Source organism: Crocodylus siamensis, chromosome 2, assembly GCF_052110815.1.
Source record: "Crocodylus siamensis isolate JL-2025a chromosome 2, ASM5211081v1, whole genome shotgun sequence".
Lineage (NCBI taxonomy): Eukaryota > Metazoa > Chordata > Crocodylia > Crocodylidae > Crocodylus > Crocodylus siamensis.
This window is the reverse complement of record NC_143396.1, coordinates 90999397-91017018: the sequence shown is the minus strand read 5'-3', so window position 1 is coordinate 91017018 and position 17622 is coordinate 90999397. Positions and strand designations below refer to the sequence as shown.

General features: G+C 42.7%; 1 protein-coding gene across 6 annotated transcripts in view; it reads left to right on the top strand.

The window, feature by feature from the left end:
* Window positions 1–17622, top strand: part of ZNF827 (zinc finger protein 827) — a 152797-nt gene that overhangs the window by 101592 nt on the left and 33583 nt on the right. For all 6 annotated transcript variants that reach the window (XR_016440763.1, XM_090036343.1, XM_090036342.1 and 3 more), the window contains exon 8: window positions 980–1083. Coding sequence is in view for 5 of the 6 variants with exons in the window: in XM_090036343.1 (XP_089892469.1) it covers window positions 980–1083 (104 nt within the window). In the remaining variant the exon portion in view is untranslated. The remainder of the gene's footprint in view (window positions 1–979; window positions 1084–17622) is intronic.

The following is a 17622-nucleotide window of genomic DNA, read 5'->3' as shown; positions in this document are numbered from 1 at the left end:
TTTAGGGTAATATTTACTGTATCTGGACCAGTACGGTTAACTTTCGTGAGCCAATTGTTGGCACGTATGCTCTGGGTCTGGACTTCTTGCAACGTAACACTTCATAAAACCTAATACTGTGTTTCTTGTCCTAAAATGTTCCTGTTTTTTTATTTTTTATTACTGAACTAGCAACACTGCAGGAACAAATTGGTCTTGTATCGTGCCCAGTGATGTATTTCAAAATACAGTTGCACCTATCTATTGTAAATTCTTAATTTAATAGATATTGGCTTTAAATGTAAATTTCATTGTGTTCTGGACAAAATCATATATGGTATGCAGGAAGAGAGCTGAACATCCAAAAGAATAACTTTCCAAGGAATCCTTTTTCTATTTTATTTTTACTATTCCTTTTACTGACTTCTGTATTATAGACGAGGGAAACACTGTTTCTGTTCAGATTTTTAAAGGAGTACAAAACAAAAACTACCCTGTAACATAAATTGGTATTGACTGTTAAGAGTTAATACAAAATTTAGAATAGTTTTGTATCTTACTTTCTTAATGTCACCATTTTGACCAGTTATAACACTTATTTCCTGCTCCTAAGTTGAGAATTTTATTATACTGTTCAGAATAGGAAAGGATATCAGGAAACCCAGCAAAACTTTAGCTAAGTTGTAGAACACCATTTTTAGTTGTAACTCAATTTCTGATCCATAACTTGATGTTGTGTTCTCACTTAATAATTCTGAAATTATTTTATCAATAGCTTTTGGAGACATACTTAAGTGTTACATTGATAAAAAATTGGACTGAAGGGTGACACTGAAGTAATTTTACATCCTAAGTTGCATTTCTTTTAGCAGGAGTTTTATACACCAAGTACCTTGATTTGAATATTAATTATAAAACCATTAGGATAAATTACTTCATTTTATTTTTTGGCTAGCTATTATTTTATTGACTTGCGTTTTGTCTTTTCTTTCCTCCTCAGTCCTTTCTTTTCTGAAGATACATTTAGACAATCACCATTCACTTCCAACTCAAAAGATCTCCTGCCCAATGAAACTGCTGTTCATGGAAGGACTTCGGCACCAGGTGTGACACACTTTTTTATTTATTACTTTTAATTTAATACTCCCCCCAAACTGCCCTATGTTTTATAACATTCAATATATTATGCAGCTACAATCCTCTGTAATAAAACTGAATTTGTTAGGCCAAGAATAACCCACCCACTACCAAAAGTAAAAATGATTAGCAATATAAAAAATGGAACATGTTGGGCAAGTCTGCAGGAAACACTTTGAGCACAATAAACTAATTCTAGTGCTCATTAACATGGTGGGGAAAACCGATGCTAATGTGCAGTAGAATTAGTCTACTGCTCATTAGTATCACTAAAAAACATGCACTGTGGCTAATGCACAGTAGTGCCAATTATGGCGCATTAAGATAGTACCTGTAATTACAGGTACTAAACTTAATGTACCATAATTGTGGTGCATTAATGAACATGTAGACATGTCCATTAAGTCTTCAAAAAGGATTAGACAAATTAATGGAAGATTGATTCTTTGGAAGCTATTAACCAAAAATCAGGGAAGACATAGAAAAATCAGGGAAATACCCTCTGGCATTCCTAAAACAAGGCCTATTGGTCATGTGGGGAGGATGGATCACTCTAGACATGTGCCATTCATATATTCTCCCTTTAAAGCATCTACTACTTGCTATTGTTGTAGACAACTGAAGGGTGTCAGTGAAGTAACTACATCACAAAAGTTCTAGACAGTGGGATAAATGGACCATTGGTCTGAGCCGGTATGATACTTCTTATGTTCTTATTTATAATTCCTTATGCGTTTGCTTTAATAGTCTTTAAACATGTGCCTTTTTAAAAGGAATCAGAACAAAAACCTATTAGGGATTTATCTCAATATTTTAAGCTGCTATCTTTTTACATCCTACTTTTAAGGGAATATATTGGTGTCTGAGAAAAGTTAACTGTTCACCTACTGGTTCCTTTTGGGTGGCCATGCCCATTGTTCCAAGTTTCAAAACCCAGAAAAAAAATTACTATAATTTTAAAATATCAAGTACCTGAACAGCTGAGGTTTGTGATGCAGTTCTCTCATCCATACTGTTCATTTAGAATGCTGCCCTAGAGACTTGTTTTTATTGATGTCATGATATATGTTTTTGAACAGATAAAATAATAATGCTTCTATTCATCATGACTTTTAATGGATGATGACTTTCTGATGTCACTATAATTTTAAGTAAGGAATTATGTGGAATACAAATATTACTTGGGTTTATATATTAATTACATACTGGATATTGTTTACTAATAACATTATACGGATTTATTGCATGGGATAGACACACATTGTGAAATGCACAAGTGTTATCTTCCATGGTAATCTTTAATTCATGGTTTTGGAACAGCCCTATCTTATTAGATGTTTTTCTTTATTTGTCAAAAGCTAATAATAATGCTTGGAAAAATGAGGTTGAAAAGTGAAGTGGATGTAATTAAAAAAAAAATAATATGTAAATAAATAATACAAGAACTTATAGAAAATGTAATCCCCTGGTGTTCTTCATTAGTTGTAACTTCTTGCGGAAACTATCTAAATGTCCTTGTGGATGGCTAAGTGAAGACTTCAGCTCATTGGACTGTGAAATAAGAATAAAAAAACAAGCACACAAGCAGTTGCAGTGTAATTAGCAGGATCCGGGTTTTCCATTTCCCACAGAAAAACGGGGAAAAAACTCAGATTTTCCCTTTTGCCCAAAAAAACACGGATTTTGCATTTTAACAGAGAAATGTGGGGCTCTTGTGCAAAGAGCTCCCTATAGGCTGGCAGAGTTCTGGCCTGCAAGGGGCTGAGGGAGCGGGAGGAGGACGGTCAGGCAGGGGTGCCGAATGCATGTATATGCACCAGGTGGCCTGGAGAGCAGCTCCCACAGGTAAGTTGGGGGGGGGGTGTTGAGGCCTGCCCCCAGGCAGGGAGTGGGGGAGTTGGGGCTGCTGCCCAGCTGGGCGATGTGGGGGGATTGGGGCCTGGGGCCAGAATGCACAGCTGAGGGGGCCCCAGTGGTGAGCAGGATGAGGCAGTGGGCAGCTCGTAGGGCAACGGAATGGGGCTGGCTGCCAGCCTCTGTACACACTCCCAGGGGGCAGCAGGAACCCTTGCCCCCAAGATACATGCACAGGGCAGGAACAGGTGTGGGCTGCCCACTGCGGGCTTGGGCTCCCCACCTTTCTGCCCTCCCCTGGAGCCTCTGCAGGCCAATGGGTGGGATACGGCAGAGCGGGGCTGTGTGAGGAAGCCTGTTGTTGCTGCTGCAAGGCCTGTGCTGCCCTAGAGATGCATCCTCTGCCTGCTCCAGACCAGTGAGTGGCACAACCCCATGCTTCTGCTCCCTCTGCTGCCAGGGTTGGCAGGGGGCGCATTATCAGGGCAGCATGGGGCTTGCAACAGTGGCAACAAGCTTCCCCACCTGACCCCACTCTGCTAGGCTGCACTTGGTCCTGCCTGCCAGGCCATGGAGGCCCCAGGGAGGAGGGCAGCAAGGTGGGGAGCCCAAGTCCACAGTGGGCAGCCCACACCTGCCCATGCCTCACGCACAGATCTGAGGGGCACAGGTCCCCCTGTCCTCTGGGAACGTGCATGGTGGCAAGGAACTGCCCCCCACCATCGGCTCCACTCTAGCCGTTCTGCCCATGGTGGGGGGAGCTGGGGTCTGTATGTAGGCTGTGGCAGGCAGGGCTCAGGCACGACTGCAGACCCAGGTCCCTGGCTCTGTAGCCGTGGCAGCTGGGGGCCCACTCCAGCAGGGCTGATGGGAGGCAGGGGGCTGTGGGTGTGGTGAGGGGCACTAATAAGGCTGGGGGGGCTAAGTGGGGGAGAATATGGGGCACCAGCAGGGCCAGGGGGGCTGTGTGGGGGAGTGAGGGGCACCAGTAGTAGGTCCAGGGATCTGTGGCACTGGGAGTGAGGGGCACTAGCAGAGCTGGGGGTGGGGACTGTGAGGGGGAGTGAGGGGCACCAACAGGGCCAGGGGGCTGTGACTTGGGAATGAGGGGCCTAGACCTGTGTCCTGGTAAGCTAAGGGGCCCAGAGGAGTTGATTTGCCATGATAATAAACCCAAAATCAAATAGCAAGATTTATAGGTATTTGCAGTTTATTTTACTATAGTGATTGAGACACTGGTTGGCTTCCAAGTTGCTTTAAGATTGCAAATATGTATAAAAAAAAATTGTCTGCAATTGATACCTATATGTATAGTGGTGTTCCATTTTAATCATGGAATTTGGGTTTTTATCAGAATATTTGTGATTTTTGTTATCAGCAAAAACCAGGATCCCTGGTAATAAGAAAATACTGTGGAAATTAATTAATGAAATTGTTGACAAAGAAGTGGTAGACCTTATCTTAAGCTTATTTTACTTATTTCATTTATAAATAGAGTACAAGTAGAAAAGGTCCAGAGACATTAAAACCATTATAATTCACTGAGGGATTTCACCTCTAGTTTACTGGTTCAAATTTAAACTGAGTTGCTCAAAGGGATAGAATTTGTCTGAAAGTCCACTTTTCTGAAATCGGCACAGTTGGTAGGGCCTTGATGGGGCATCATATAAATGGCATTGCTTTCTAAGAAGCTGCTAATATGGATTGCTGAGGCTTCTTCAGCATTCTGCCTTGGTACTCTAGGCTTGTTGGCACCCAGGCTCTTGAGTTCCATGGAAATTAGAATAAGTAATTGAGAACATTGGAAAGGAAGGGATCCTCTCTGCCTTCAATTCCAGTGCCAAATTTATGGCAAGCAATGAAGTTATAACATCACCTTTATACATTTATCAAGCTCCATCCTAAAAATGCTGTCAGTATCTCCATAGTCTTGCTGCTCTGATGGTTAGAACCCTTCTTTTAGTTTACAGCCTAAGTTTATTCATGATGTATTTATATCTCTTTGTTTTTGTGCCAGCAAGGTTCTTTAGATTAAATAGCTTGTTTTCCTCCCTGATATATGGATAGACAGCAATCCTACCCCCCCAGCCTTAATTTTCTAAGCTATATAAGCCAACTTAATTTTGTCTCTCAGAAAAATAGACCTTTTGTTCCCCTGATGATTTTAGCAGCCCTTTTCAACAACACCTAATTTAAATGCATCTACACATACACAATATTCCAGATGAGGTCTTAATGGTGCCTTATTTAGTGATATTAATTCCCTATCTCTCTGGAAAATAGCCTACCTGGCGCACACTAGGATCATGTTGGCCTTCTTGACTAGGGACAGAAATTACACATAAACTGGTATAAATGATCAGAAACTGGTTCAAATTGGTAACAGAACAGAAGTTTTGTGCACATAAATTACTTTTAAAATGGCCAAAACCAGTTTAAGGTAAACCTGGATGGATGGAGTATCAGACTTAACTGATTTAGGTTAAATTGATTTATTAAACTTCTGTCCCAGATCCCCTCCAGATTCAAGTTAACTCATAGTCACCTAGCATCCCAGGATGCTTTGCACCTCCCCTGCAAATCTCCCCTCACAGCATGAGCAGGTTAGGCTTGGCCCATTCTGTCTGCTCCAACTGAGCAGACAGGCGTGCTACAGTGTCTGTGGCTTCTGGCCTGAGCTACTGCAGGCATGTGGCTGCATTTCCAGAAACAAAAGTGAGTGAATGTCTGTTCACTTGCTTATTGGTTCAATCTATGCAGCTTAGACTAACCTATGAAGACTGCATCAATTCAGCCTTGAGCTTTTTGATTGTCTGTACTTAGCCCTTGTGGCTGCTGTTGTGTTTGTAGCTCATGCCCCATCCTGTGATCAGTTGATAAACCCAAATGCTTTTTTATCTTCTTTCACAGTTTCATAGTTTCTAGGGTTGGAAGGGACCTGAACAGATCATCAAGTCCGACCCCCCTGCCCTGGGCAGGAATGAGTGCCAGGGTCATAACACCCCAGCCAGATATCTGTCCAACCTCCTCTTGAAGACACCCCCTTTGGGAGCCCATTCCAGAGCCTGGCAGCCCCAACCGTAAAGTAATACCTCCTGATATCAAGCCTGAACCTGCTCTCAATCATAGATTCATAGATGGTAGGGTCAGAAGGGACCTCAACAGATCATCAAGTCTGACCCCCCGCCTGGGCAGGAAAGAGTGCTGGGGTCAGATGACCCCAGCCAGATACCTATCTAGCCTTCTCTTAAAGACCCCCAAGGTAGGGAAGAGCACCACCTCCCTTGGAAGCCCATTTAAAATTTTGGCCACTCTTACTGTGAAGAAGTTTTTCATTTGTGGCCATTGTTGCTTGTTATCCCAGGTAGTGCCCAGGGGAACAGAGCCTCACCTAATTTCTGCTGGTCCCCCCTGGTGAGTTTATCCCCAGATCCCCTCTCAGTCTTCTCTTGTGGAGGCTGAATAGATTTAGGCCCTTTAGTCTATCTTTGTAGGGCCTGGCCTGCTGCCCCCTGACCATGTGAGTGGCCTTCCTCTGGACCCTCTCAAGGTTAGCCACATCCCTCTTGGAGTACTGCATCCAGTTCTGGGCACTGCACTTCAACTGCGGCCTGACCAGCGCTGCATAGAGGGGGAGGATCACCTCCCTGGACTTGCTTGTGAATCGTCTGTAGATGCACGACAATGTGCAGTTAGCCTTACCGACCACATCCTTGCATTGGCGGCTCATATCCATCCTGGAGTCAGCAATGACTCAAGATCCCTTTCTGCCACCGTGTTGACAAGAAGGGTGTTCCCTGGCCTATAGGTATATTTCTGGTTCCTTCTCCCTAGATGCAGCACCTTGCACTTGTCTGTGTTGAATTCCATCCTATTCTCATCCACCCACCTCTGTAATTTGTCTAGATCTAGTTGGATTCTATCTCTCCCCTCCAGTGTGCCCACATCCTTGTGTCATGAGTGAATATGGACAGTGTGGTTTCCATGCCCACCTCCCAAGTCGCTGATAAAAATGTTGAATAGCACAGGCCCGAGGACCGAGCCCTGGGGAACTCCACTGCCCACATCCCCCCCAGGTCAAAAACGACCCATCCACCACCACTCTCTGGGTGCGACCATTGAGCCAATTTGCCACCCATCTGACTGTGTGGGCATCAATGCCACAGTCACCTTGTTTCTCATCCCATTCTCATAAAAAAACTATGTCAAAGGCCTTCTTGAAGTCCAGGTAGATGACATCCACCTCAATGCCTGCATTCAAGGACTTTGTGACCTGGTCGTAAAAGGAAACAAGGTTAGTCAGGCAGGATCTGCCTGCAGTGAACCCATGTTGGTTGCCCCTGAGCATTACCTCCTATGCTAGGCCCCCATAGATGTGTTCCTTGATAATTTTCTCAAAGTTCTTCCCAAGGACTGAGGTGAGACTAACTGGCCTATAGTTACCTGCATCCTCCTTTCTCCCCTTCTTGTAAATGGGGACCACACTGGCCCTTTTCCAGGCCTCTGGGACCTGGCCAAAGCACCACGAGTGCTCATACAGCCGTGCCAGGGGCCCTGCTATGACCTCCACCAATTCCCTCAGTACCTTCAGATGAAGAGAATCTGGACCTGCTGATTTATACATGTCCAACCCCTCCAAGAGTTCCCTAACTAGACTGTCCCTGACCCTAGGCATGGCATCATCCCCTGAGCTTGTCCATAATCCTAGTAGGGGAGTTGCCCCGGTCCCTGCTCAGAAATATGGAGGCAGAGAACTCGTTGAACAGATCAGCTTTTTCCTTTGCTGCAGTCACCAGATTGCCAAGTCTGTCCTGTAGGGGCCCCACGTTACCTAGTGCCTTCTTCTTACTCCCTATGTATTTGAAAAAGGACTCTTTGTTATCCTTAATTCTGGTGCCAGCCCTAGTTCCATCTCTGCCTTGGCCTTCCTGACCACCTCCCTGCAATCACAAGCAACGGAGGTGTAATCCTCCTTGGTGATTGCCCCTTGCTTCCACTGACTGTATGCCACCTTTTTTGCCCTCAGGCCCTCCTGGATGCCTTTACTGAGCTAAGGGGGCTTTTTAGCACTTTGGTTCGCATTGTGACTGACTCCCTCTGAGCTCGGAGGATCGTCTCTACCCATCCTGGACTCCCATCTCATTAAAGCTCCGAGTCCCCAATGTCTCTCTTACTAATCTCCTTAGCTCATTAAAGTCAGCCCTCCTGAAGTCAAATACTTTTGCCTTACTGCTTGCTTTCACCACCCTGTGCTGGATGTAAATTCCAGCAGATGATCATCACTAACGCCTAGGTAGTTGAACATCTGCAGATCCCTCACCAGGTTATCACCTGTGGCAAGGACCAAGTCCAGCAAGGCATTTTCTCTGGTGGGATTATGTACCTCTTGGGTTAGGTGGAGGTCCTGTATGCAGGCTAAAAACCTATGTGAGCGTTCAGACCTGGCTGACTCATCCTCCCAGCCTGGGTAGTTTAGGTCACCCATGACAACCACATCCCTTGTCCTTACAGCCTCTGTGAGCTGACCTGAAAATTCCAGGTCCAGCTCATCCCCTTGGTGAGGTGGTCTGTAGTAGGTGCCCACTACCAAGTCCCTTTTCCCACAAACCCCTTGTATTCTAACTCAGAGCACCTCAGTTTTCCCCTCTTCTGAACACATCCTGATCATCGAGGACATGTACTGCTCATTAATGTAGAGTGTTACACCCCCCCACCTTTCTCCCTATCTCCCTACTCTGTCTCCTCTGTACAACCTATAGTCCTCTATGCCTACCACCCAGTCATGGGTAGAATCCCACCAGGTTTCTGTAAGCCCAACCAAGGTCTGGGTTTTTGCTAGCTAGCAGAAGGGCAAGCTCTTTCATGAGCTTGCAGATACTCTTATTATTAGTCCTTAAGTTCATGACCTGCATTATTAAATTTAATTCCATTTCTATTATTTCAGGCCTCAAGGTCATCCAGTTCTTTCTCTATAATATTCTGATCCTCTTCCATATTGACAATGCCTTCTGACTTTGTGTAATCAGCAAATTTCATTAACACACTCCTGCTTTTTATGCCAAAGTTATTAAAATATTAAATAAGATTGGGCCCTTGAGAGATTTCCGTAATAACCTCTCTTCAGCCTAATGGTTCCCCTTCAGCACAACCCATTAGTCCTATCCCTTTCACCCAGTTTACAAAAATGTTTCCAAGATCAGGAACTGAAGAGGAGGAACAATCTTGTTGGGGTCTGAAGATATGAGATTCCCAAGGATCATAAATTAGCAAGGAAAAAAAAAACCAAGAAAAAATTTCTATAAGAACAAAGTGCCAGAGTCAGGATATTCAGTGAGAACAATTAAATAAAGGAATAGCTATGAATTTGTTGTGAAATAAAGAATTAAAATTAGGGAATAAAGGCAAGCAGCCATATCACAGGCACAAGAAACCTCTCATCTCACAGCACTTTTTATGGCCTGGTAACCAAAAAGAGGAAGACAGAAATTACAGCATCTTTGAATTGGATACTGCAATGCAGAGAAAGTTGAAATAATGATGAACTGTGATGAGCCCTGAATATTTTGAGAAATAGAGGTAGTCATACTGTCCTATGAAATTAATAACAGTTGATGAGTTTGGGGAATTTTTTTCTCTCCTCCTTTTACAATATAAAAAGACCCAAAGTTTATTGACTAGTGTTACATAATTCCCAAGCCTCTTCTTCAGGTGGCAGTATCATCACTTGGACAAGTTCTTTTTTGTTTAAAAAAAAGAATAGGGATCTGTGCCCTGCAACCATTTTATGAACACAGAGAATTTAATCCCTAAAAACTATCAGTTCAATATCAAACAGAATGTGGTTTCACACCATTAAAGTAAAAAAAAAAAGAAAAAAAGAAAAAGAAAAAAAACACTTTATTGCATGGAACTGTTATAAACTAACTCTAGTTTGAACATGGCAGCTCACTGCCCCTATCTGAGTGTCTCATTTTATTTTATTGTAAATAGAGATTTATTAACCTATTCAGCTATACTGAATCTGGAAAGAAGAGTAAAAGGAAAGAGGATGATAAAACTCAGTTCTTAAACTATTCCATGCCACTGAAAGTTGAATTTTAAATAATTGTCAGAGATTCAGAGATGAAATGTTTCAGAATTTCTAGTTTTTAAGAAAAGCAAAATGATCACTTGTTTGCCTAACATGACAGAGAAAGGAAATTAACTTATCCAGAATAAGCAAATGGAAAAAGAGGACATTTCTGTCACATGTTTAATGAGATTTAATTTGTTTGACAAGTAGAAAAGAGTTCTGTGCAACACTTTATACTTTAATTTAGATCTCTAGATAAATTAATAATTTGATCTTCTTTGGTTTTCTTGACCCCTAGCCAATTTTTAATTCATTTTAATAGTTCTCTACTGCCTTGAGGTCTCATTCTGTAAATTAGACTGCCCTCTTGAAATCCAGATAAGTGATTTCTACTGTTTTTACCTTTCCCTATCAGCTCAGAAATATAGTTGAAGAATTCCACAGAGTGTTTTGAGATGTGGTCTTCCTCTGTTTTCTCACATTATTTTCCCACTATTCATTACAGATGTAAAGTCTAATGACCTTCATCTTCCTACATGAATTCATAAATACTGAAACTATATTTCTTTTATTGCTCTGACCTCAGAGAAGAAACTAAGTATTTTTGAAAAGCCACCCTATTTCTATTTTTTCTGAGTTGGAAACAACAGTGTTGAGTATATACTTACGTAGTAGGTCAAATAGATTTTTGGAATTAGAGAGTGCAGTGTATCTTGCGTGTGCAGTTTTGTAGCTCTGCTGTGCCTGAGCTCAAAATATGCTATTGTATCTTTTTCAGCAAGCTGAAACCCAAAAGTCTCCTGTATCACAAACTTTCTGCACTTAGTCTTTGGCCCTTCTTCTGTCTTTCTGACCTTTCTTCCTCAGCAGCAGCTGAGTGTATTGAGTGTACTGACATCATTTTAGTGCTGTTTCAGTTAAAAATCAAGTAGCGTTGTAGAGAAATTTGATTAAGTAAATCTGGATTTAGATTCTTATGTCAGCTGCATCCTTATTTAAATTAAATGCCTTCACAGAAGTCATCAGAATTACCCTATACTTAGACTGTGGCAATTGAGATAAATTGTAAGAAAAAAATTCTCTACATTTCTATATACAGGAGCATGAATTAAGTTATATCGTTATCAAAATTCCCGTCTATACTGGCACTCAGTTTTTTTCTGTTTTATCATTTCTCCAGTATTGAATGTCTCTTTCTGCAACTGTAGTTCAGCAGTCTCCTTCTAGGCTCCAGCATGCATACACCACAGGTTTTAAGTCTTTCACAGCAAAACACTTCACTTCCTTTTAATCCACTTTTCAAAGAACCACTCCAATTCAGCATGTTTTTGGGTTGGATTTTGTACATCTAAGGCAAAGACACTATCCAGGAAATACCTACCCTGAGCTCTTTCAGTCTGGCTTGCAGACATTCAAATTGGCAGTATCTTTACCACTTTATACGCCATGTGATCATGTCCTCACGTACTTTGCAGCCAACAAGACCTAAATTTTGCATCAAGCCCCTCTTGGGTGTCTGAGGCACTGTAGTATGGTTGACTAAGAATTTTGTTGTCCTCTGAATAGGAAATTCAGGATGTTATTACATTAAATGTGAAAATGGAAATTAGAACTAGCCTCTCTTTCTCAGTATTCCTAGTAACTTTGTCAAATTCAGTTCCAACTTTTTATTTTTTTTAAATGCTGTATAGAATATTTTTTCTTAGATGGTGTATAACTGTACTGTGGAAATGAGGAGAAGCGCTGAGGTTTTGGCATCTGTATAGGGGAGTGTTGGGACTGTTACCCTGGAAGGTGTAGGAGGCTTTGGGGGATCTTGAAATGTACAAGTACACATGATTTCTGCTAAAACGATTAACAGTGAGTGGTAAGCAGTGTTGACATTTAATTTGCCATTTTGTGACTTCAGTTACCTACCCATTGAGTTAGTTAGAACAATTTACACCTCTTATGGCTGCAACCCGAGTCTTCCAGAAAGCTTTAAACTACATGATATAAATTGTCTTCTGTTTACTTGATGAAATCTTTCTTCCCAGTCGTAAGTACTAGTTGTTTTTTTTTATTGAAAGCTTAGTTTCTAGAGCACAATTCCATCGCAGGCAATCTATTCTCTGGTAAATTTTGTAACTGCAGCACATATAGAATCTCAGCCATTATCATTTTTAAAAATATAAAGGAATATTTTTGGATTGTGGCAGCAGTTTCTGTAGGTCAGTTAATCTGTTATTGAGTTTGCGATGGTCATTTTTTTTTTCCATTGAGAATAGAGGTATGAAGGGAACATCCTGACACATAAACTAAGTTACATCAAGCTGCATCTCTGCCTTGTCCCTTTGCTAGAGATAATAATTATTGTATTCATGGCTACTTATTTATTTTGGGAGAAGTTAAGGTCTGTCATTCCGTGATGTTAAATAATCTGTTCAGTCTCCTGATGATGAGGGTAGGTGACCCCTATTAGCTTTACTGACAGAGTAGGAAAGAGTAAAGTGACATTTAGTCTTTGAGTCAGGATGTGCTGTTTCAGATGGTGTGCTTTTTGTTCATCCCTTCCTGATTTTCAGAAATGAGTTTCCTAAAATCAGTGATGGAGGTGGTGGTTGTGATGTTCTCATCCCTGTGTATGGAGCACTACGTCAAGCACTCTATCAGCCATGCATGGCATTGTAATTCTATTAGCTGTGGGAGGAAGCTGCTATTTTATTTCTATTCAGGAAACTTGTCAGGTGCACCTAGAAATATGAACACGAGCCCCTTTCAACTTTATCTATAAATCCAAATGGAGACATAAAATAAAATATTCGGAGAATAAGCTTGATGTATCTGCCCTCCAACAGGCCTATAATTTGCAGGAAATTACCTGTGACAGAGTGACAAACAAATTGGAGTACCAAGGACTTCTGGTTCCTTATTTCATCCTTTTGCAATGAGCATGTTTTTTAGTAACAGAAAACTTATTTAAGGTACATGGCATTTAGTATGCTCCATGTTCTCATCCTTTAGAAGGCAGAAGATTTGTCAAGTTACACTCTGGATTTTGGTAGCAAGAGAGATGACTCATTACAACGTAATGCTCTAGTAAAACCATTTTTGTTGGCTGTAGATGTGGGCATGCTTGGCATATTTCTTCTTTTAAAAGACAGATTTAATGACATTTTTTCAGTTTAATCCAGCACTTGACAGTTTCTATGGTTCTGGTCTTAGCACACTGTATATCACATTGTTCTCTGTCACATCTTGTCTTTAGCTTCCCACGAGCTTGGGCCTAGCTGTGGCGCGCGCGCACACACACACACACACACCAGCTGCTTTAACAGACAACTTAAACTGCATCTGCTAAGTAGAATGGATGGGGTTCCTGATCCACTTAGTGGGCCCATAACCAGTTAGGTTACAAATAATGAAGTTCTTCTATTATATACAACTGTCCTTATTTTATGTTTCCCTTGCAACTTTTTTCCAGGCCTGCTGCCAAATAGTTCTGCATTTTTTGCATATATATTCCTTAGCTGGGAATTCTCTATAAGAAATCCCATGTGTTGCTGGTCTATAGTATGGTAATAATGACTGTCTCTTGGTTTAGCCATGCAGTTATCAAAATTAGCAAGGTCTCAGTAAACCAGTAGCTCTTTATCATGTACTGAAAATCCCTTTCAAAATAGAAAGTGCAGCTGTGCAGAATGAACTCTTTCATATATCATCCCACAAAAGAGACTGACAGAGTGTAGATGCCCTGATTGCAGCAGCCCACAAAAACAGAAGGGGAGAAATGGTGAAAATAGCACAGGATATGCAGTAGCTTTCTCACCTCCAGATAGGGTGACCACTAACACATCCCCAGAATACAGAACATCCCTTTGATGGGTGGGAGAGGTGGACCACCAGCTCACTTGGCCAATCAGCGTTGAGGGGCAGGGCCACTGCTTCCTCAGCTAATCAGCAGTGAGGGCTAGGGCCACCACAAAAAAGGCCACCTGCCTCCCTTCCTTCCTGGCTGTGCACCAACCTACCTCTAGGCACAGCCAATGGAAATGTGAGAATAAATGATTGACACATTTGCACCAATGAACTGAAAAACAGGACCTTTTGCAGTCTGTTCCTCATTTAGAAATGGATAGGGGACAAATGGTTTAAAAATGGGATTGTCCGGTATAAAACAGGACTAATGGCCACCCTACCTCTGGACCATAATTCCATGGGACCAAGCACCAGACTGAAAACTGAATCAACGATTTCTTCTTAGGGCACATGGGACAAAACCCATATAAGAACACTCCAGTTCTTTAAAAACATTCAGATTTGGATCAGTTATGCAGCTCAGGCCCATCTCAAATTCAGGCACTTTACTTTGGGTAAAATACCAAAACTAAGGTTAGCTACAGCCTTTATAACCCTGTAGTGCTCAGTGCCCATCCAAGCAGAAATCCTGTAGCTTCTTTAGAAGAATAAGTGACACTCCTGGTGGTCTGGCCAGTATTTGTTCAACATAAGAAATGCTCATACTCCTCAGCACTGCTTGTAAACTGTTGTGGAGCACACAATGGCTGTTCCTTTTGCCTGCAGAGTCACTGCACTAATTACTTTGTAAACATTTTAGGAGACCTTCAGGATGAAAGATGCTAGTAAAGGGAGAAAAAAAAAAATCAGCTTTATGCCTAACAATGAAGCTGAAAGTAACTTGTTCTTTACCTGAATTATTGCATCCCTTGTTTTATTATGGGCTAAGTTTAATTTGTGCAGTCTTTCTCCTATTACATTTCACAATATTCCCACACAAGCAGAAATAGCTATTTTCATTTAATTTCCCTTTGTGCTTTTCTAAAGCAAGTTTAGTATCATAGTAATAAGCACAAGAATAAAGTAGTCTTGGTCAGAACAAGTACCTTCTAGCTTCATTCAGAATAAACCCATTCTGAATCCCAGTTATTAAATGCATTAAACTATCGATTTGTGTTAAGGTATATATATAGTGAACACCAAAGTCAAAGCTAGACAGCAAATGGTAACCATTTCCTTCCATGTGAAAAATAATGCATTGGCAATGATTTATTTTTTTTAACTCTTGTAAACTGGACACATTTTTGGCATCTGTTAACTTTTTTTTCTGCTTGCTGGTTTCTGAATCTCCTTCTTAAAGACTGTGCTTCAGGTACAATAAAATTACTCCATAGAAAATGATTTCACAAGCGTGAAATAATTCTAGTCACAAACCTTTTTTTGTCATTAGGATTTAAAAATAAATGCACAAAATGAATGGAAATATTAGAAGTTTTTATGCTGCCATTAATCCAGTGGCAAAGCTATGACATATATTAAATCACCTCTTGCATTAACTTGATAAACAAAGCCATTAGTTTATAAATACCCATTGTAATGTATTTTGGACTTCTCATCTTATTCAAGCCCACATATAAATAGGCTCCCTTTTTAGTATCAGGATATTTGTGGAAATTAGTGCCAACCTTGAGTTCTAGTCCTTCCTGAATGCCAGCTCAGCATGAAATAGTTTTAGAAATCTGATTTTCTATTTCCTGGGTTTACCAAAGAAATTGAGACTAGAAGCTTCTTTTAAAAATCACTTTGGACTCGCTGTTCACTTGTCCTTTCCCTTAAGTGTGGCTGTCTTCCACTGTATCACTGGAAGCAAGTTCATTATAGACCCATCAGCCACAGGTAGAAGACAGTTGTTAAAAATAATATCTTATGTGAAGGTGACAGGGTGAGGCCTTTCATACCTTTCTTCTAATGGCTTACAAGTACAGCCTAAGTCACAGGGATAGTTGGAAGTTTTTAATCAATTCCATCATGGACAGGTCACTGTGTTGGAAAAAACTGATGCCATGGAAAAGAAAGTAGATGCCAGATAAGAAAGAGTAGCACCAAACTCCTACATAAAGAGAGTATGTGGGAGAAAAAGAGGGAGAGAAACAAGATATACATCTTAAGTCAAGGATTTTCAAGGATAGCTCAGGTTCCCTGCCTATCATATGGGTGATCTGGGGTGGTGTTTTAATAGCAAAGGGGAAGCTAGCCACTGCAGCAGCAACTACTTAAGAGAAAGAAAGGTGTCTAACAGCCTTTGTCAAGTTCTGAAAAAGTGGCTGTTATGTATTCTGAGTTGCCTTACGTGTTCTGTTCTGAGTTGACTTGCTCCTGTTCTGAACCTTTTTTGGGTAAGTATGGCTGTCACGGGGCAGGGCCGCGGGGGCGGCCGTGATCCCCTTTGCGCCCCTTACCGTGTCACATGGGTGACCTAGCACCCTCTTGTCTTGCCCACCACGTCTTTGCTGTTATGGTTCTGTAATGGAGGCTGCCTACAATTCCCTTGTCCACGGTAATGTGTTGGCACTATTCCCCATCCCTTATAGGGTGACTCGGCCTTAAGGGCTGTGCATGCCTCCAAACCTCCCCTTTAGCATGCCCCAAGCCTCGCAGCTGTACCAGACGTTCTCATGTCATACACTCGCCCCTCCTGGGCTATTCCCCTCTTGCCCTCTCCCGGGCCTATTCGCCCCCCCCCGGGCTTCTGTTTGGCTCTGTCAAGCTCTTTATCGTTCAGGCCCCAATCCGCACATCGGCCCCTTTCCAGGCTTATATCATGTGCCTGCCCCTCTCCGGGACGTATACTGCGCACCCGCCCTTCTCCGGGGCTTACTGTCGGTAGGAGACTGACTGCTCTGGGGCCTGTGCCGCGCCTCTCGCGCTCGTTGCCCCCTCTGGGGCCTGTGCCGCGCCTGGCCCCCTGACCCTTCCTCCAGGTTGTGCGCCCTACTGGGCAACCGCCCTCATGGGCTGGGGTCCCAACCCCACACTCACCGGACACCTCTCCGGCACTCTAAAATGCTGTGCCCGCTGTGGCACTGCTCACTGTGCCCCCACTGGGCACCGGGAACCCCCAAGCTACTGGGGAGCCCCCGTGAGGCCTCCTCACACCCCTACAGCCTCACCTGGTCCTCCGGTATTAAACAGTAACAAAACCATGAGCCAAGCGGCTGCAACACAAACCAGAAACCTACCGGCTTATAAAACAAAGCTTGCGCTCACTAGGCTCGTCGCCGTGTTCCTCTTAGGGTTCTCTCTACCCCTGCATCATTGCAGCTGGTCTGCATGTTCAGGCAGCAACCATCCACCCGGCCTGCTCAGCTCTCCCACAGAGCTCGAGCTCGAGCTCCTGCTCCTGCTCCTGCTCCTGCTCCTGCTCCTGCTCCTGCTCCTGCTCCTGCTCCTGCTCCTGCTCCTGCTCCTGCTCCTGCAGCTGTCTGGAGGGAACTGTCTCCCAGGCTCTGGCCTGGGCTGTTTATAAAGGTCTGGCCCTGCCCCCTTTTTGGCCATGTGACCTGCCTGGTTGCCCCAGCAACCGGCACCTGAGCTGCCCCGGTGATTGGCAGCTCCTTACTCCTATTCTAGGAACAGGGCCCTGCCTTGTCCAGGGAAGTGTCCCTGTGACAATGGCATCATAGGAAAGTAGAGCTGGAAGAAATCTCATGAGGTCATGCAGTCCAGCTAGGTTATCTTTAAGCCATTCCAGCCAAGTAGCTGTCTATTTCTAGGAATGGAGAGCCCACTCCTCTCTGTAGTCT